Below are 21617 nucleotides of genomic sequence, written 5' to 3'. Positions count from 1 at the left end.
TACAGAAAACATACACAGTTTTTAATACAATATCTTTAAAAATATATATATATATATACGTGTGGATACACACTATACAAACAAGGTTTAAATTATATACACAGACATTCTACGACGACAACAACAACTTTAGACGCATTTGTTATTGAATTGGCTGACATCGACTGAAATGACTATTTGCTCAAAAAACATTAAATACACTTACTTCTTCTGGAGGTGACATTGGATCGCGAACAGTAGGCAACGATCCACACTTGAGGATTAACTTTGAAGCAAGACCTGCTTTGAATTGACCCTCGTTCTCAAAACAGTCAGTCAACAAATGATTCGCGCAAACATAAACGTATTTTGGAATTTTGAGTGGCGCCTTTCCTTCGTAAATAAAATCCATCCACTGCGATTTCAGTGGCTCTGATGTCGGAAGTAAGTGAAAACTACTATGTTCATTATTACATCCCACAACAGAACACTTATGTTTCTTAGGAGACATTACCGGCTGTCGTTGAAACAATGGAGGATGGTTGACAGATCACCGAGGTCGGGGTCTATGCCAAAACCAGATTGTCAATCAAACCACGTGGGTGGGGCTTAGCGCAATTCTACGTCACAGTGAGAGCAATCTTAGAACAGGGCGTTCTGAGACAGTGCTTATGAATTATTGAGATTGTAAAAAAAACACTGGGTGGATTTTTCTCATTCTAGGGTGGTTTTGCTCACACACTGCCAACCCACATTTATGGTCAAACACCATGTAAAAGTGAATTTTGCATAATAGGTGCCCTTTAAAGGGATATTTCCAAAAATGAAAATTATCCTATGATTTACTCACCCTCAAACCATCCTAGATGTATATGACTTTCTGCTTTCAGACGAACACAATCAAAGCTATATTAAAAATAACCTGGCTCTTTCTAGCTTTATAATGGGTAGTGAATGGGGGTGTGATTTTTGAAGCCAAAAAAAAGCATTCATCCATCATAAAAGTAATCCATACGGCTCCAGAGGGTAAATAAAGGCCTTCTGAAGTGAAGTGATGGGATTTTGTAAGAACAATATTAGGGCAGGGACGATACGGCGAATCTTGATTCACAATACAAAGAATCTGGAGCGATTGTGATATTTTCCGATGTATCGCGATTCTCTCTTGAAGCGATTCTGAGCTTAGTTTTTAAACTGCTGTTGATTGATCCAGATTCATTGTATGGATCGAGAATCAATGTATCATCCCAGCCCTAAAAAATATCCATATTTAAAACTTTATATACTATAATAACTGGCTTCCGACAAAGGGCTGTACGCAAGTTGAGGAGCGGCGAAAGAGTGACCTCTGACCTGACGTAGGATGTAGGAGTAACGTAAGCTTAGATTGAGAGTAGACGCTTCTCAATGTTTAAACAAATAGGGCAGAGAAATAAACTCAAGCTCCTCTTCTTCTCTGATATTGAAATCCTCTGACATTTATCTTTAAAAATTCTCGTTTTAGACTTCAAATTTATGACTTGAATTGTTTTGCTCTATCCTCTGGTCAGCTCCTCCATCAGGTCAGAGGTCAATGTTCTTCCGGAACTAGACTTGCATACGGCCGTTACTGGAAGCCAGTTACTATAGTTTAGAAAGTTTTAAAGGAATACTCTAGCCTGGGTGCCAGCCCGGACCCCGCCCACAACATTTTTTGGACGGGAAGTTCGGTCTGGACTCGATCCATTGTGGAGTAATTATGCTCGGCTCCCAGAAGGCCGAGCCAATCAAATTGCCAGGGCGGGCTTTAATCGATGATGGACAGGCTATCTGCGGTTACGTAACCACCCACGTCATCAAAGAGCGCTTGGGTTGAATTGGTTTTCACCAATGATGAGTGCAGCTGGAGAAGTAAGATGTTTAGATTCCGCTATCACGTCTGCAATAAAAGAAATCGACGTTAATTTTAAAAGACGAACAAAGAACCGCAGTCAAGGCATTTGTCGATGGGAAAGATGTGTTTGCCGTCCTTCCAACGGGATTTGGCAAAAGTTTAAGTACAAGTTCAACATACGTCACTTACTGCGTTGCTCTGATTGGTTGTAGGTCTATCCAATTGAGTGCAGAGTTTTTTTTTTTTTTACTGGTTCGGTTAAGACACGCCCCATAATTCAAGTGCAATGGAGCAGTATCAGACTCACATTCTGCCTAGAATATGAGTATGACGAAGTCAGGCTAGGAATACTCCACTTTTTTTGAAAATATGCTCATTTTCCAACTCCCCTAGAGTTAAACAGTTGAGTTTTACCATTTTCGATTCGATTCAGCCGATCTCCGGGTCTGGCGGTACCACTTTTTAGCATAGCTTAGCATAGTCCATTGAATCTGATTAGACCGTTAGCATCTTGCTCAAAAATGACCAAAGAGTTTCGATATTTTTCCTAGTTTTTATGGGTGCATGAAAATGCCTCCATGGTTGCAAGGCATGCTCTCGCAACCATGGAGACATTTGTGAGGGGCGGTTCGTAATATCATTGCGCCCGCTGCAGTCATGGTACGGCAGCAAAGTTCCTTGATTGTTATGCCGGAATGAGAGTATAGTTCCTAGCCATATCGGCCTAGAAAATCACAACTTTTCATTTTCCGTCAGTCTTAGTACACGATGTAACTACAGAAGAGTCGAGTTTGAAATAGGAAAAATATCACATTTTTTAATGAGATGCTAACAGTCTAATCAGATTCAATGAACTATGCTAAGCTATGCTAAAAGTGTTACCGCCAGACCCGGAGATCAGCTGAATGGATTCGAAAATGGTAAATCTCAACTGTTTAACTCTAGGGGAGTTGGAAAATGAGCCTATTTTCAAAAAAAAGTGGAGTGTTCCTTTAAATATGGATATTTTTCTTCCAAAAAGCCATCACCTTGCTTCAGAAGGCCTTTATTAACCCCTTGGAGCCGTGTGGATTACTTTTATGATGGATGGATGCACTTTTTTATTACAGGTCCATGCTCTCAACTGCAGAAATGATTAAAAAAGCACCACAACAACTCAACTTTAAAGATATTATTTTGTTTGGAACAACATAAGGGTAAAGTATTTTCATTTTTTGGAGGGTGAATTATTATTTTCTTTAAATCAGCAGTACATTGTCAGTTTGTTTTAATATTCTTGGCATTTGTTTTTAAACCTTAGCAGTTGCATTCAAATTCAAATTTTTTATTTTAATTCGTATGTAATCTAAAGATATTCAAGATTTGGTTACATTGTAAATTACAACTACACATTTAGTTAAGTTGTCATAGAAGTTGTCATTCATCCTCAGTTGGGTGTAAACTTTAGCTAATACTATTTGGTCTTTTTGGGGCCCTGTTTTGGTGTGAGCTAATGGACTCCCCGACTGGAGCATGTATCCATGTTGACTCCTCTCATCACTGGACCATGGGGTGTCGTCAAGACAACCTCAAGCTACAAAGAGCCTTCTCAGGCCCATTCAGAGGCACGAGAGAGAGGGGCTTTTGTGCTGGAGTTGTGGGTGGGAAGTAATATATTCATTTAGTGTGCAAACAGATGAATAAGCATGCTTAACTCTGCTCTGTTCACTAGAACATTTCATATCTGAGCCACAAACAGAGGCTTCACATTGAACGTGCTTTCCATTTGTCAGCAAGATGAATTAGCATTGGAGATGGTCATACAGATTACATATGGACACACACCCGGGCTGTACATGAACTCATGTCACAGTGAAAACTGACAGCTGAGAGATTAATGACTCTATCACAGAAACTATTTGCAGAGAGACTGTAAGCTATAAAATAAATGTTGCCTGACCAGCAACTCTGGCTCAACCAATGGTGTGAGTTTGCAGCGGTAGTTTAGTAGTAGTTTCAGTAGTTTCTCTGAACACTTGCTGACTGGGAAGTTTTCTGGAAACATATTTGAAAACTACAGTTATGTTTACAGAATTGTACATAATCGTACAGGTTTGGAACGACTTGATGGAGAGTAATTAGGGGCCAAGCACCGAAGGAGAGTAGGAACCTATTGTATTCGTTGGCGTTCTTATTATTCTTCCGTTTCCACTCTGGATGTCTATGGCAGCCCACAGAACCGTATGCGGGAAAGTTGTGAAATTTGGCACACTGATAGAGGACAGTCTGAAATGTGTCCATAGCCAATTTGGAGTCTCTAACTCAATCCCTCTAGCGCCACCACCTGTCCACAGTTTCACTCATGTTTATGCTAATAACTTTTGAACCGTAAGGGTTAGAAACAAAATTCAATTTTTTTTCCTCTGATTCCTTGGCTCAAGATGATTAGATTGCACCCTATGACGTCATTTTCCGTCAGGAAAATTTTCCCGGCATTTTGAATTTTGCAAAAAACCTACTTTTTCGAACTCCTCCTAGGCCGTTACTTCGATTTTCACGAAAATTGAACCAGATCATCTTCAGACCATGCCGAGTTATGGAATTCAAGTTGATTTCTCAAACTGTTTTCAAATAATGCGCGAATGAATTTTACCTAGCACTTGCAAAAATAGACATAAGGCTGTATCTCCGCAACACTTTATCGTATTCAGACCAAACTTGGTACATGTCATCACAAGCATGACCTGAGGCTACATGCATCGTTTCGGTGCAGCGCCACCTACTGGTCCGGAGATACGTAAAATTACTATTTTTGCTTATAACTTCAGATAGGTTTGTCCAAAATTCATAAATTTGATCTTGTTAGAATGATATCCAGTTTTCTCATATCGGCCATTTTGGCCATCAGCCATTTTGAATTTTGTGATAAAATGCTGTATTTTATGAATGCATTAGCATATCGTTACAAAACTCGGTTTGAGTCATCAGTACGATACCCTGAAGGAGCCTGAGAAGTTTAGAAGTTAAATTATATGCTTATAACTTTAGATGTGGTTGACTTATTTTCATGGGAGTCATCTCATCAGACTCCTGAATCCTTGCCGAGTCCAACGCTACCAAAGTTGCTGGGTTTTGCCTGCAATGTGGTGATTTAGTGCTTAAAAAACTTTTGTGAATATTTTCAAAACCGATCGAGATGAAACTAGCGTAGGAAACATGGAACCTTAGCCGGTTAACAATACACTAATGCCCTAATGTCAAAATTTTGATAGGAAGTGGCAAAAAAATCAGAACAAAGTCATCCATGGGTCGTTTTTTATGTTCTCATACATATAAATGTCTATAACTCTAAAACAAAATGAGATATTTTCACTAAATTTGACACACACATGTATGGGCTCACTCTGAGGACACATAAACAAAGCGGTGGGATTGTGCCTCTTGGTGGCGCTATAATTGAACAAAACATGAAATTGTCATTAACTACAATACAGTATTATGATATAAAATGCTATATTTTATGAATGCATTGATGTACCATTACGAAACTCAGTATGTGCCATCGGCACCATGCTCTGAAGGTACTCAAAGGGTTTGTGATCAAATGTTATAATGAAATTTAAAATGTATAAATGTGTCCTATTGTACTGAGACTGGTCTCAATAGATTCCGTGGGTCATACTGAGAACATTAATGCCAATTTTCCCATAGTCAGTCAAACTTCCTGTCCACCATTTTGATTTTCTTTAAAATCATACATTTTCGAACTACTCCTAGACCGTTGGTCCAATTTTCACGAAAATCGAATTATATCATCTTCAGACCGTGCCAGTAAAAAGTTATGGATTTCGTGTTGATAGACGAAACCGTATTCATATACCACAACAACCAAACAGAGGCTTGATGCCAAAACGACTCTTGAGGCTGTATCTCTGCAATGCTTTCACATATTGACACCAAACTTTGCAAGTGTCATTGTCACCTCACTCTGACCATACCACATGATTTGGTCACAGCGCCACCTATTGGTGGAAAGTGATAAACCAGTAAATCTTTATTATTGACTGTATTTGTTGTTTTTCAGCTCTTTTGCCTAAAATGATCTTAAAGGATTAGTCCACTTTTAAATAAAATTTTCCTGATAATTTACTCACCCCCATGTTATCCAAGATGTTCATGTCTTTCTTTCTTCAGTCGAAAAGAAATTAAGGTTTTTGACATGAACATCTTGGATGACATGGGGGTGAGTAAATTATCAGGAATTTTTTATTTGAAAGTGAACTAATCCTTTAATAGGTCTTTAATTGCTCACTGTTGCAGTTGGTCTGATGCTCAGCCATGTTGGCTGGCTTGTTGTGCCTTCTCTGTGCTTGGCCCCATAATTGCTGCTTGCAGCTATATTTTTTTTTACTTGGTTCCCTTTTGGGTGGACTATGGCTTTAAGTATATATTTCTGTTTGGGGTCTCAGAAACACCAGGAATAAATCATGAAGAATTGTAATAAATAACGATGCACAAACAATGTATTGTTACCATATGAATTATAGGGTGATTTTAGAGATTTTTAATTTATGTGGCAATATTGAATATTTAATTGAGCTAATTTCCCTAAATTTACAATAGATTACCTTTGCCATCATCTAATACTCAAAGATCATCTTTAAAAATGTTAATAATTTAATAACACTGTTAAATGTAATCTTTAACAAATCTCAAAAATTAATATCCCTTTTTCATACATTATAATGTTGTGATGCCTAAATGTACTTGTAGCATTTAAAATGATTGATTGTAGTGCTTAGGATTTTATTTTTAATTTATTTAGACAGAAAAGCCTAAATAACAAATGAACCAATATCCAATAATCATTTGTTGGTTATCAGCCTTTGTTTGAAATTTTCACTCAGAAATTGCTAGTAAATTTCACAAATAATTACAAATAAATGTTAGGAAACACACAAAATTAAACATGAAATGTTGAAGAAGAAAGACTAAAATAGTATTTTCTTGTAAAATGTACATAATCTGTTTTATTTTATTTATTTTTTGATATAGCAGAACATGGTGTATTTTTATTTGTTTTATTGTAGTTTTGTGTTTCTGCTCCAGTCGTACAGAAATGACAAACTTTAGTTATATCTGTCTGGATAAACTGGAATTTAATTAGGTCAGATGAACATATAAAAATGACTTGAAAGGAAATAATTGGTAATTTTCTAAATATTATTAATAGTACTACTAGTATTGTTGCTGTTGTTGTTACAGGCTGTACAAAAACAAAGAACCAAATCAGTTGAGGGTAAAACACGAGGCTAAAAGGTTTTACAGTGATTAGTGGTTGCCTATGAAGTGTTTATCCATGTTGATTTGAATGGCTTTAACTATATATGGATGGCCGATATTATGCCGCGGCCTTTGGCTCCTGTTCAGCTGCCATAATCAGTGAGCCATTTATGAAGCTGTCCTGCAGGAATGTGATTTCGTATGACCAGCCGACATAATTCAGGGAAGTGTGAATGTGAGGGCAGGCTGATATCAGCTGGCTCTTTCATTGGCCAGTGTTTCATCATACTGCTGTAAATCAGTTACTCCAGCCTGACGCGTACAGTCACTGCCTCTGTCTGACACAGCACATGTCCCCTGACTCACAGAAGGCAGCGTTGTCTCGTCTAGACACAGGACACGAGTCAAAATGAAACCAAACTGAATGTTTAAAGGCATAGTCATGTTCAGTGCAAACCCATTATGCTATTGTTTTCTGTGGGAATTCTTTGCATAAAAAGACTGTTCATAATAACCATTGCCATAATAAACAAAAAAAGATTATCAGCGAGTAGTTATTAATAATTATAGTGATTGTGAAGTATTACAATAGTAATATTTCTTATTTTGTTTAATATTTCATTTAGTAACAATATGATATTAATCATTAATCATTATTGTACAGCCTTATTGCCATAATAAACAGAATAATAGATATATTTAATTTACAAATAGATATTTTTGAGATTAGCAGCGAGTAGTTATTAATAGTGTTTTCTTACAGTGAAATATTACAATAGTAATATTTCTTATTGTTTAATATTTCATTTAGTAACAATAAAATAGTAATCATTAATAATAATAATAATAATAATAATAATATTATTATTATTATTATTATTATTATTATTATTATTATTATTATTATTATTATTATTATTTTATCGTCATATTGCCATAATAAACAGATTATTAGGAAATATTTCCTATACAAATATTTATTTAACAAATAGATATATTTGATATTATCAGCGAGTAGTTATTAATAATTATAGTGATATTTTTTTACAGTGAAATATTACAATAGTAATATTTATTGTTTAATATTTCATTTAGTAACAATAAAATAGTAATCATTACTAATAATAATAATAATAATAATAATATTATTATTATTATTATTATTATTAATAATAATTATTATAATTATAATTATATTATTATTATTATTATTATTATTATTATTATTATTATTATTTATAGTCATATTGCCATAATAAACAGAATATTAGGAAATATTTCCTATACAAATATTTATTTAACAAATAAATATATTTGGTATTATCAGCGAGTAGTTATTAATAATTATAGTGATATTTTTTTACAGTGAAATATTACAATAGTAATATTTCTTATTTTGTTTAATATTTCATTTAGTAACAATATTATATTAATCATTAATAATAACAATTACTCTATATAAATAATTAGTCATATTGCAATAATAAATATATAGAATAATAAATATTTATTATACAGATATTTTTTATTATTCTGTGTATTATGACAATATGACTATAAACTAAGTAATTATTATTATTTTATAGTCATATTGCCGTAATAAACAGAATAATATGAAATATATATTATACAAATTTATTTTACAAATAGATATTTTTGAGATTATCAGCGAGTAATTATTAATAATTAGTGTTTTTTTACAGTGAAATATTACAATAGTATTATTTCTTATTTTGTTTTATGTTTCATTTAATAAAAATAGTAGTAAATATTATTGTTATTGCTATTATTATTTTGTTGTCATATTGCCATAATAATACACAAAAATATTTATTATGAAAAATGTATTATACAAGTGGTTATTTGTAAGATTATCAGTGAGTGCAATTATTGCATAAAATATTATTTAATTATGCAAAATAGTATTTAATTATTATAAAATTAATTATTAAATTAGTACTAATTCATTATTAAATTATTGGTTTTAATAATAAAATTTATTGTTTGTGTGAATTATTGAATAATCACAATAATATGTTCTTAATCTAAAGCTATTGGCTATTATGGTAAGCTATTGGAAAATATCATGAAGATACTTAAAAAATTTAAAACAAATTAAGTTGATATGACATAACGTCTAAAAAGTAAATGATGTGTAAATGTTGTTTTTGGATCTGGAACTGTCACTTTAATATTCAAAGGCATGTTAGGAAATGGCGACTTGATTCTCATGACCCTTCACTGACCTCAGCTTGGCACCAGCCTAAGACGCCTAATGAAGTCCCTGTCACATCTGGGCTCACTCAGACACTCTTCCCTTGTCCCATTACTGTACGATTCATCAAAGCAGCACACAGCAAGCATCTGGAGATCACTATAAAGGCTAAAAGTGTGTTGAATAATTGAAAACGCCCCAAACCTCATGCCAGTCCCAGGGCTTCCCCTGATAAACGTGGCCACATGAACCCTCTTTTCATCTGAATGTGTGATAGGGCTCCAAAAGTGTCTGTTCACCTCACCTTCAGGTGTGCTGGTCGTCCCCCACCCCGCAGTTTGAAACCGGTTTTGTTTTTCACCGCTCATCTGAAGCCGTGGGATTTCTTTTCTGGTCAGTCAGGCAGGACAAAGGCTAGTTTCTCAGAGGGGGACGGACATCACCCTTCAAAAAAAGGTTATGATGGGAAAACCCATGAAAAATTCATGACACACAGCCATATTAAGAAGCTGCTGGGGGCCTTTAAATGCTCTTCAAACAAAGTGACTTGCATTGTGTTAGAGTGATGTTTAACATGTTCCTCATTAAATTTGATTTATCAGTTTTGAACTCTGACTGACATCTGATGCACAAGTCCGTAATGTCTTGCCAAATCCTGAAATGCAGTCGGTTTAATTATGATTACATATAATTTCAGTAATTAATCTTGGCAGATGTCCTCTTTTCCTCACTCTCAATCGCTGATTCCACTTCCTTCCTTTCTTGATCAGCATCTAGTTGTTTTTTGGTGCTCTGTTTGGCAGCTGCTGTCAGTTTCTATTGTAGTGCTGCCCAGCATTCAGTACTTCACCGCATAAAGATTCAGATCTGCAGTTGTGCTTCTGCATTATTGATCACTTGGGAAGGACCTGTTCAAAAAGACTGAATCCCAATTTGCATACACTGAAAAAAAAATAATGTAGGATTTACTGCAACACTTTACAGTAAGGTCTCATTTGTTAACATTAGTTAAAGGGATAGTTCACTCAAAAAGGCACAACAGATTTTTGAGTAATCCGTAGTTCCAAGCAAATAAATATAAATTATAAATAATATATTCTTTACAAAAACACATATAAAAAAAAAAAAAACTATGCCAAGTCAAAATTCCATAGGGAATGAATACGGGTCATTTTTTCTTGAGGTAGTGATACAGAAATGTATTTTTTGTTCCCCCCACATTATGACCTAGAAATATGAAAAAGACATTGATGGAGTCAGAAAGTAACATTTTAATAAAATGTTAATAATAATAAAAAACAACAACAACATGACATCCAAAGTATGTAAAGTAGTACAACTAGATCTCTTTTATCGAATTCAAAAGGTTTTAATTATATTTTGTACATATAAAGGTATTTTAAAGATTTTGAAGTGTCAAAAGGTCATTCGGTTTAACCATCCAAAGGCCAATACAGCCATTTCATTTGTGATTAAAATATCTTAAAATGTAATAAATGTATATATTTTTTTTATTCTAGCATGATTTTATAACATCATATATCAACATAGCGCAAAATGGTATTAAAATTATGTGTAGAAGTCGTTGCTTTGTTATGAGAGAGAATGTCCGGAAAAATGAATTTCATTGATGTCATTCGGAGTAACCAATATAAAGGGACCATTTTGGATCAAGTCATGTGGTCAGTATCATGTGACAGGATGTGACATCATTCAGACACCTGCAAAGGACCACATGGTCATGAAGCAAAGTAACTAACTCTCTCTTAACTATTTGAAAAATTCATGAAAAATTCATTTGAAAAATTCACGTTCATACGCATACGCCCGAAACATCAGGTCATGCGGTGCAACCGCTATAAAACATGGAAAATGTTGTAATATTTTAAAAACTTGTACTAAATATAAAATGTTTGATTGTCCTTTTGTTAGCTAGCTAGATATCAGCCTGTTAGCATTGTTTGAAAATATCGTCATTTGGTATAACCAAAAGTGTCATTCGGTAAAACCGAATGTCGACTATGTCCAACCGCGTTCAGCACTCGCTTAGTGAGGTCTGATCGCGCTCTGACAGCGGCAGTGATGTCTCGCTCTCATTGAAGTATATGCGCGAGACATCACTGCCGCTGTCAGAGCGCGATCAGACCTCACTAAGCGAGTGCTGAACGCGGTTGGACATAGTGGTGTATTAGAGTTAAAAAATGATATAAATACTGTTTGGTTTATCGCACAAACCTATCGTTTCGTGTCTTAGGACATCAATGTGTCATCATGAGCCGCAGGGTTTAATTTGGATTTGTCTATGCAAGTTTTATTTACTCTTATAGTAGAAGTTCCCATCCACTAGCATTATTTGACTGACGGACGGCAACGGTTGGAGTTAAAAATCATCATTTGTGTTCTACTGAAGAAACAAAGTCACCTACATCTTGGATGCGCTGGGGGTAAGCAGATAAACATCAAATTTTCATTTTTGGGTGAACTATCCCTTTAACGCTTAATAAAACTTCAAAATTAATTGTATCTCCATTATATTTTTTGACAATTTTAAAAACCTTATTCGTCAATGACCCTTTTATTGATAAAACATTTAAAAAATTACACCCTGCCAGAGGAATTTGACCCCCTTTATACATTCTAGAGTTCATTCAGTGTTCATTCAAATGTTGCCTTGGTTACTAACTGAGATAAAATAATAAAAAAAATAAAAGTTCTAAAACTGAAATAAAACATTAAATCTAAATAGAAATATTAAAAAACAAAAACTAATCAAAATGACAAAAGCACAGCAAAATGACTAAAACTTGGCTTTTAAAAATAAAAGCTAATTCAAAATGTTAATAAATAATATAATAGTATATGAATAATACTAAAATAAAACTGGGTTGGAGAGCTGTCAGTTGAACTCTATCGCCCCCTTTAGTACAGTACCACACACACACTTGCAATGTGTTGACTAAGCATTTGTCTTCATTTGCATATTCAGGCCAGAAGTATTCTCTACAGAAGCTAGCACTGAATCATAAATTGCATCTTGAGCAAGGGGTTGTGGGTAACATTAGCCCAAAATGGCATGCATGAGTGCATACTCTGAAAATCCACTCTACAATTTGGGGCACAGCTTCTAATTTTGCGTACCTCACATTTAGCATGCTATACAACTCATGATGATATGAATTATATGTTAATATTTTTCTCACATGTGGTTCTGTTCTCATGCTGTAGTTGCTTTCTGTGATGTGATGTGGCATTTGTAGGGTCTCATGGCGTTTCTGTCAGTACACTGGCACATTGAGCCACAAATAAAGTTGCTCACATTGGTTTCTGTGCCAAGGGTAATTGTGGGCACAGGCGAGCTTGTGAAAGAGACTTAGAGAGACCACAGCATGACAGCGACGGCACGGGCAGATACAGTGAGACTGATGAGAAACAGTAGACTTGGCTGTGTGAGTTTGGTCGTGTCTCCACCCGATCTGCAACTGTGACATCAGTGGTTTAGGATGGGGATATTTATAGTGATGAGGGTCCAGCTGTCATGGGAAGTTCATCTGCTTGAAGGAAGTGGGACACTCTGTCAGAAGTCTGGGATTGAGTGTAACGCTGCTATGGATAATTTATTTGTTTTTATGGCTGATCTTTGCAGACAGGTTGCTGGGAAGTCCTGGTCCCTGTTGCATGAAAACTAAGTTAAAGGGTTAGTTCACCCAAAAATGAAAATTCTGTCATTATTTACTCACCCTTGTGTCGTTCCATACTCATTCATAAGACTTTCATTCATCTTCAGAACACAATTGAAGATATTCCAAATGAGGTTCATTCTCGTGTTACGCAGCATGTTTGAGCTTCAGCGAGAACCAATGAGGTTCATTCTCGTGTTATACAGCACGTTTGAGCTTCAGCGAGAACCAGTGAGGTTCATTCTCGTGTTACGCAGCACGTTTGAGCTTCCGCAAGTACCAATGAGGTTCATTCTCGTGTTACGCAGCACGTTTGAGCTTCTGCAAGAACCAATGAGGTTCATTCTCGTGTTATGCAGCATGTTTGAGCTTCAGCGAGAACCAGTGAGGTTCATTCTCGTGTTACGCAGCACGTTTGAGCTTCCGCAAGTACCAATGAGGTTCATTCTCGTGTTACGCAGCACGTTTGAGCTTCTGCAAGAACCAATGAGGTTCATTCTCATGTTATGCAGCATGTTTGAGCTTCAGTGAGAACCAATGAGGTTCATTCTTCTGTTACGCAGCACGTTTGAGCTTCAGTGAGAACCAGTGAGGTTCATTCTTGTGTTACGCATCAGGTTTGAGTTTCCGCAAGAACCAATGAGGTTCATTCTAGTGTTACGCATCAGATTTGAGTTTCCGCAAGAACCAATGAGGTTCATTCTTGTGTTATGCAGCATGTTTGAGCTTCAGTGAGAACCAATGAGGTTCATTCTCGTGTTACGCAGCACGTTTGAGCTTCAGTGAGAACCAATGAGGTTCATTCTCGTGTTACGCAGCACGTTTGAGCTTCAGCAAGAACCAATGAGGTTCATTCTCGTGTTACGCAGCACGTTTGAGCTTCTGCAAGAACCAGTGAGGTTCATTCTTGTTACACATCAGGTTTGAGTTTCCGCAAGAACCAATGAGGTTCATTCTTGTGTTACGCATCAGATTTGAGTTTCCGCAAGAACCAATGAGGTTTATTCTCGTGTTACGCAGCACGTTTGAGCTTCAGCGAGAACCAGTGAGGTTCATTCTCGTGTTATGCAGCACGTTTGAGCTTCTGCAAGAACCAATGAGGTTCATTCTCGTGTTACGCAGCATGTTTGAGCTTCAGCGAGAACCAATGAGGTTCATTCTCGTGTTACGCAGCACGTTTGAGCTTCTGCAAGAACCAGTGAGGTTCATTCTTGTGTTACGCATCAGGTTTGAGTTTCCGCAAGAACCAATGAGGTTCATTCTTGTGTTACGCATCAGATTTGAGTTTCCGCAAGAACCAATGAGGTTCATTCTCGTGTTACGCAGCATGTTTGAGCTTCAGCGAGAACCAATGAGGTTCATTCTCGTGTTACGCAGCACATTTGAGCTTCAGCGAGAGCAAATGAGGTTCATTCTCATGTTACGCAGCACGTTTGAGCTTCAGCAAGAACCAATGAGGTTCATTCTTGTGTTACCCAGCATGTTTGAGCTTCAGCAAGAACCAATGAGGTTCATTCTCGTGTTACGCAGCATGTTTGAGCTTCAGCGAGAACAAATGAGGTTCATTCTCGTGTCACGCAGCACGTTTAAGCTTCTGCAAGAACCAACGATTTACTGCTTGTTAGTCAGTAGTGATGGGCACTTTCGAAACATGCTTTGAAGCTTTGAAACCTTTGCGAATCATTAGTTTCGAACCAGTGATCCGGAGTCCGTATCAAACTGCCAAAGTCACGTGATTTCAGTAAACGAGGTTTTGTGACATCATAACGAAATTTCATTCGAAATTTCAGTGGTTTGCCACTAGGGGGGCGATGATCTCTGTGAACTCATGAACGAGGTCTTGGATCAATTTTGTAAACAATGACACATTTCCCAAATCGCACAGCCCTAGTAGTAGCTTGAAGCTTGTTTGGAAACTATCATTATCATTAACTATCACTATCACATAATGTTCTGTACAGCCATCCATGGATGGACACTGCTGTGCACTTAATTGAATGACTTTTTCCCACGCTGAACTGTCAATCAATTCAAATTACTCCGTGTTCTAAACGCCACTTAAATCAAAACACATGGTTGGTCATTGTAGATCTGATGCATTTTCCATGTCTAGGTGGGCAGTTCTTGGCTACTAAACTGCAAAGTTGGACACCCATTATCCCGATAGTGAAAAGTCCGGCTACGCAAGAAGGACCATGGAAAGGTCAACAATAGTGTCTGGAATGCAGGGTATGCTGCGATGCCCCTCTGTTGAAGAGCTCTATTAATAACACTCTCTCTCTCATGAGCATGCTACTGTTTCACTCTCTTACTCTCCCTCATTTCTCTTTCAATTCTCACGCCTTCTTGGAAAAATCCGAAATACAGCCGAGGATTGTTCGCAACACCCATTCACCATATTTTACAGACAAATCTCCTTTAGCGGAGAGGCTAACGACATCGGTTTGATATTTGAAAAGACGTCTCATACGCTGTGAATTATGTTTCAGTCCTCTTTCTACGTGCTGAAAGGCCGCATTGTCCCACGAAATGGATAAATAGCTTTCTTAATCATCCAGAGTGGCAACTTTTCATGTTCATTGTCATGCCCAATGAGGCGTGACAGCGTAACATTCTGTTAGGGGCCATAAAAATGTGGGGTCACTGCCAACCCCTCCCAGAGGGACAGAGGGGTCAGTCTCCTCTTGGCGCTGCTGTGTGAGGCATGCCTCACGGGCCTGACGTTGCCCTGCCGGTCCCGGCAGCAATCTATGCCCCTGGGAACGCTTCCAAACAATACACTCCCTTCAGCCCAGGGACGATTCGGAGGGGCCGGCTCAGAGTTTTATCCTTTAATACAGGGTGAAGTGCTTGTCATTCTTGTGTGGAATCCTTGCTCTCTCTCTCTTTCGCTTCCTCCTTCCCCCTCTTTTTCTATGACTGGTCTGTGAAGAGGAGATTCTGCATTGTGTTGGCCTTAACTGTCATTGGTGTTAAATCAACACCACCTGCATGTCTATTCTAGTGAAGATTTAAAAGCAGTCGGCCTAACGAGCCTCTATTATTCGGTTTTCTGTTCGCTAACTGTGGAGGTTGAGCTCTTTTTGAGACCTTTTGTCTGTGCTGCTTTTCAGGGTACAACCTAATGTTGAGGGGGGTTTCTAAATGCTCAACAGGACCTCTTGGAAGAACACACCTCCAAAATCTGGTAATAGGTCAGCTTGGGGCACTTTTATTTGTTTGGTTTGGTTAATAGTAACTATGTTGGGGTCAAGTCGTTCTCTGTTAACTTGAAATACAGTGCATTAATTGGACGTTTGTCTATACGGCTTGGCAGAGGCACTCACTCTGTTAGCTTTAGCATGCTGTTGCTAACAAGTCTGTCATTAGTTAGTACCAATTTACCATACAAACGTTTGGTTGTAGCACGTCATCTTCAAACTGTTGTGGTACTTGTTTTAGTGGTGCATCATACAAAACATTTTCTTACAAGGTTTACACAAAGAAATAAACAGTACTTTTTGTTTTAAATTATATACTATGTGTCTAAAATTATGTACTTTAATATGAAATGACTAGCCTAGAAAACAGTGTTTTGTTCTACATAATGGTGGTCTCCTCTCTTGGTGGCTGCCATGTTGAAATCATATGACCAGCTGAATACTTATACTCATTTCTTATTCTTTTATAAGCCCTTACTTTTTAATGAACCTAAAACGTACAGCGTGACTAGTGAAGTCTGATTCTTCAGCTAATGACTTTTATGTGCTGGTTCTTTTGAGTGAATCAAAAAAATACAGCGCAATTAATAAAAATAACTTTCTTGTAAGAGTCTTTTGCTCAGGAATCAAACTTACCAAGCAAATGACTCTTATGAGCCGGTACTTTTTTAGTGAATCACCTTTATGAATCTGTTGGAGCAAAATCATTTACCTGAACCACAAGTCCTTAATTTAGTCATTTGCCAACTCCATTAGTGACTGTTTTATATTGTACTTATGACCTATGATGAGATTTAAATTAATGTAGTTCCTGACTTGTTCATATGACAAAGTGTGGATAAAGATATGCATTATGATTTTTGTCAGTTGTATTTTATAAAAACAATTAATGTGACCACGTTTTGTTCTGTTGGTTTACATTAATTATTGAAATGATCCAAGCATTTCTGCTTTCTAAATACTACTTACGCAAATGCAGAAGAATTGTTAATGGAACCATTAAGGAACGAGAATCAGGATTGTTTAATTCTTTGTGATTCCCATTCCCTCTTTTATCTTTTAGTCTTTTAATAGAGAAAATACACTTTTGAAGTTGGTAACCTATATTCCAAAGTGGCTGCATAGTTATTACCAGGTTAATAATCTATCACACACATTATTTGTGTGAAATAGCCAAACCAGAGACATTTAACTGGCTAACATGTAATCATCTTATTCATTGACCTACAGTCAGTTTTGTAAGTGTCTCTCTACTGTGCCTTTAAACTGTGCCCATTTATTCCATGCTGACTTGGGGAACAAGATCAGTATCGGACAAGTGAATGTGGGTAATGAAAGAAAGGTGCTCCACTTAGGGAAATGGTGATTCAGGGGTGAAGCTGAGCTATAACACAAGTCATCAAATCACATTATTTCACTTTTTATCTTATTGATTGTTTAGGTCAGCTTGAATAGCCTCAAGAAAGCGGAGACTACTACCCTATAATGGCCTCTTATTAATCACATCTAATTCATATAAAACATCATCGACAGTTTGCCTCCTCAGAGTACAGGATCTCTGCCAATCTGCTACTGCAGAGCAATGCATTAGGGCCTCGATGGTGACTTAGGGCCCATATCATCCAATTTCCTGTCAGGGAAGCATTGCTCAGCTCAACAGCTGTGTCTCCCATGAGCCACAATGGCATTAAGCCTCCTCTCTTCAGATTGCTCAATGCCGCTCTGTGTAAGAGCTAATCGGCATGTTTTTCTACCCTCACAGACTGTCTCCTCAGGCATGTGCTATGCCACTGGATAACCAAGAGGACAGCAGCCTCCCGAACATTATATGTCTGACAAATGGTATGTGTGTTACTTTCCCATCATATTTCTTAAATATAGCTGTTTTTACAGGCCTTGTCTGAAAATTGTTGTCTTGTGTCAAAATCATAATTCATTTATGTAGAAGTAATTATATAGTATGTATGTAGGCCTACACACTTACAAATACCTGGTTATAATGTTTTTTGTACCTATAGCATGGTAATACTGTGGTATTCTTTTGAGTACCTTTATAACACACTTATAAAAACATGACATGTTGTTTTGTTTGTTTGTTTGTTTGTTTTTGGGGGGGGGGTATTATACCATGTTGATACCTCGTTTTTGATTTATTTATTTTTATTATATATTTTTTATTATATATTTACCACATCAATGCCTTGTTTTTGGTTTATTTGGGTTTGTACCATAATAATACCATGTTTAAACATGGTATAAATTTTGTACACTTAAAAACATGTGTATAAACATGGTTATAGTACCATGATAACCATGTCCAAAAAAAAACATAAAGCAATAATAATATTATACTGTTTTTGTTTTTGTTGGTTTTGTTGCCACACTTTCAGTTTTTTGGAAGTTTCTCACAAAACAAAATGCTATATTTACCAAATTACCACGGTAATACCATGCTCATGGGCCATTGTAATTATTCTATGAAATATCTATATACAATTTCTATACTATAGTATATTATTGCGGTATAATATGAAATATTATTCTGTGGTACATATCTATTTGATATCATCAAACACGATTGGACAGTCCCAATGAAACTTAAATCTATAAAAAAAATCTGATAATCATTAATCTGCATAAAGTTATCCTTAACATGTCTTTGACTAACTGTACTATGTTTGGCACTGTGCTGTCAGCTAATACTGCTGTAATACTGACTCTTGTCTTATGCGATCAGTGTTTTTGCAGTGCAGTGTGGGATGGCCCTCATCTTGACCCTGCTTCAGTCCCTCATCCTGGGTGTTCTGGGGGTCCACAGCAGTTACTCTCGCTTCTCTTCCAACAACACGGTCTTCCAGCACCTGGCATTGCACCCTGACCCCAGCGTAGGAACGGTCTACGTGGGGGCTCGGGACCATCTGTTCCAGCTGGCTGGCCTTGATGGCCTCCGTCTTGAAGTGGATGAAAGAACCGGCCCAGTGAGAGACAGCAAGGACTGTCTGCCTCCGGTAACCCTGGAGAACTGCCCTCAGGCTGGGCTCGTTAGCAACCACAACAAGCTCCTGTTGGTGGATCCATACTCCCTCCAGCTCATCACCTGTGGCAGCGTACACCAGGGCACCTGCCAGAAACGCAGCCTAGCCAATGTGAAGGAAGTCCTCTTCTCTGCCGAGAGACCTGTAGATACGCAGTATGTGGCGGCTAACGACCCTACGGCATCAACAGTTGGGCTTGTGGTGCGACCGCAAGACAAGGATCCAGTCCTGTATGTGGGCCGAGGCTACACCAGCAGTCACCCGCCGGTCTCCACTCGCCAACTTTTGACAGAGCCAGTGTTTTCCTACGAGGAAACTGCCAAACTTGCCGTTGCCGGACGCCTCTCGGAGTACGATCACAATTTTGTCGCAACCTTTGCGCGACGCAACCACGTCTACTTTTTATTCTATAGGCGCGACCTGAAAGCCTCACGGGAATATCGTACGTATGTGGCACGGGTTTGTCTGGACGATCAGGCGTATTACTCTTACGTTGAGGTACCGCTAATGTGTCACTCAAACGGAAGGAACTACAATTTCCTCCAGGGGGCGCAGGTGGGTGGTGAGGAATCTGGAAACTCGCAAGTTTTGATGGGAGTTTTTTCGACGGCGGTTAGTGCTGCTAATGGACCCAGTGAGGAATCGACGTTGTGCGTGTACCTTCTGGATGAAGTGGACCATGCTATTGATGCTACACGAGACCTGTGCTACACGCAGAATGGGGAGAAGAACGGCAGCGCGGTGGCATACATTGAGTACGACGTTAAATCCAACTGTGCCAACCTGCCCACAGTAAGTAAATTGATAGAGAGTTTCAAGTATAGAGGCATGACACAATATTATTGAAACAAAGTAAAAATCACCTTTTCCTAATTTTAAAGTTGGCTTGAAATTAAAATTTTACTCTATTTATTTTCAAAATGAATGTTATAGATCTTATCGTGAATGGTTTATCTGTGCGTATGTTTCATTTTATATTTATATTCACTACCGTTCAATGTTTTTAAAAGGAATTTTCGTCTGCACACCAAGGCTGTATTTATTTAATTAAAAATACAGTAAAAACAGTAATATTGTGAAATATTATTACTATTTAATTTACTTTGTAAATATATTTGACAAAGTAATTTATTCCTGTGATGGAAAAGCTGAATTTTCAGCATCATTACTCCAGTCTTCAGTGTCACATGATCCTTCAGAAATCATTCTAATATGATGATTTGATGCTCCGGAAACATTTCTGATTATTATCAATGTTGAAAACAGTTGTGCTGCTTTTTTTTTTTTTTTTTTTCAGGATTCCTTGATGAATAGAAAGTTCACAAGAACAGCATTTATCTGAAATACAAAGCTTTTGTAACATTACTACCCTTCAAAAGTCTGGGGTCAGTAAGAATTTTTATTTATTTATTTAAAAAAAAAAAAAAGAAATTAAAGAAATGAATGAAGAAATTAAGGATGCATTAAATCTATCAAAAGTGACAGTAAAGACATTTATAATTTTATAAAATATTATATTTCAAATAAACGCTGTTCTTTTGAACTTCTTTTCTTTTGAATCCTGAAAAAAAATATTGTACACAAATATTTTATACAATTCTACACAATAAAAGTTTCTTGAGCATCAAATCATAATATCAGAATAATTTCTGAAGGATCATGTGACACTGAAGACTGGAGTAATGATGCTGAAAATTCAGCTTTGATCACAGGAATAAATTACATTTAAAAATATTTTCAAATAGAAAACAGTTATTTTAAATAGTAATAATATTTCGCAATATTACTGTCGGTGAGCAGACAAAACGTCTTTTAAAAACATCAAATATCTTACCGATGCCAAACTTTATTCAAACTTATTCAAAAGTGTCATTTGTGCCACAGAATGTTATTAAATGCAAGAATGAAATGATGGTTGAAATGACGTACACAATTTTCATAATTTTCTCAAGAATTCTTCTGTAAAATGATGCTTTTGGATTTTGTTAGTAGACTAATTAAACTGGCGAGAGTGTGAAAAGTGTATTTTAGTTTTTTCACACTGTATGCCTGTGGTTCTGCAATTTGTTGATAGCACCCTAAACGCTTCATGACCCAGGCTTAAATAAGAGGGTTAGAAAAGCCTTGAAGAAGCCAAAAATTGAATTGATGCTAAAAATGTATTTGGTTCATCGCACTTGATTCTGACACGGTCTTACAGTGTTTGTTTTTCAGCAACATTTGACAGATGCGGTTCACTGTCTTCACATTGAAACATCATACATATAAATTATCCATATAAATAGGTTTTGAGGTCAACCTTTCCCACATAATCATCATAGTAGTTTAACTTTGATTGAAAAGCAAGGGAAAATGGGAAAAGGATGCCCACAATGT

The 21617-nt window shown here is 36.9% G+C and overlaps 1 protein-coding gene across 1 annotated transcript in view; it reads left to right on the top strand.

Annotated features, from left to right (window-relative positions):
• Positions 1 to 21617, top strand: part of plxnb1a (plexin b1a) — a 107569-nt gene that overhangs the window by 39950 nt on the left and 46002 nt on the right. The window contains 2 exon segments of the mRNA XM_048177758.1: positions 17969 to 18048; positions 18944 to 20033. Of these exon segments, the coding sequence (XP_048033715.1) occupies positions 18035 to 18048; positions 18944 to 20033 (1104 nt within the window). The 5' untranslated portion in view covers positions 17969 to 18034.

Source organism: Megalobrama amblycephala, linkage group LG24 (genome assembly GCF_018812025.1).
Source record: "Megalobrama amblycephala isolate DHTTF-2021 linkage group LG24, ASM1881202v1, whole genome shotgun sequence".
In the NCBI taxonomy this organism is placed as follows: domain Eukaryota; kingdom Metazoa; phylum Chordata; class Actinopteri; order Cypriniformes; family Xenocyprididae; genus Megalobrama; species Megalobrama amblycephala.
Note: the sequence above shows the minus strand (reverse complement) of the source record. Positions and strands in the feature narration are given on the sequence as shown.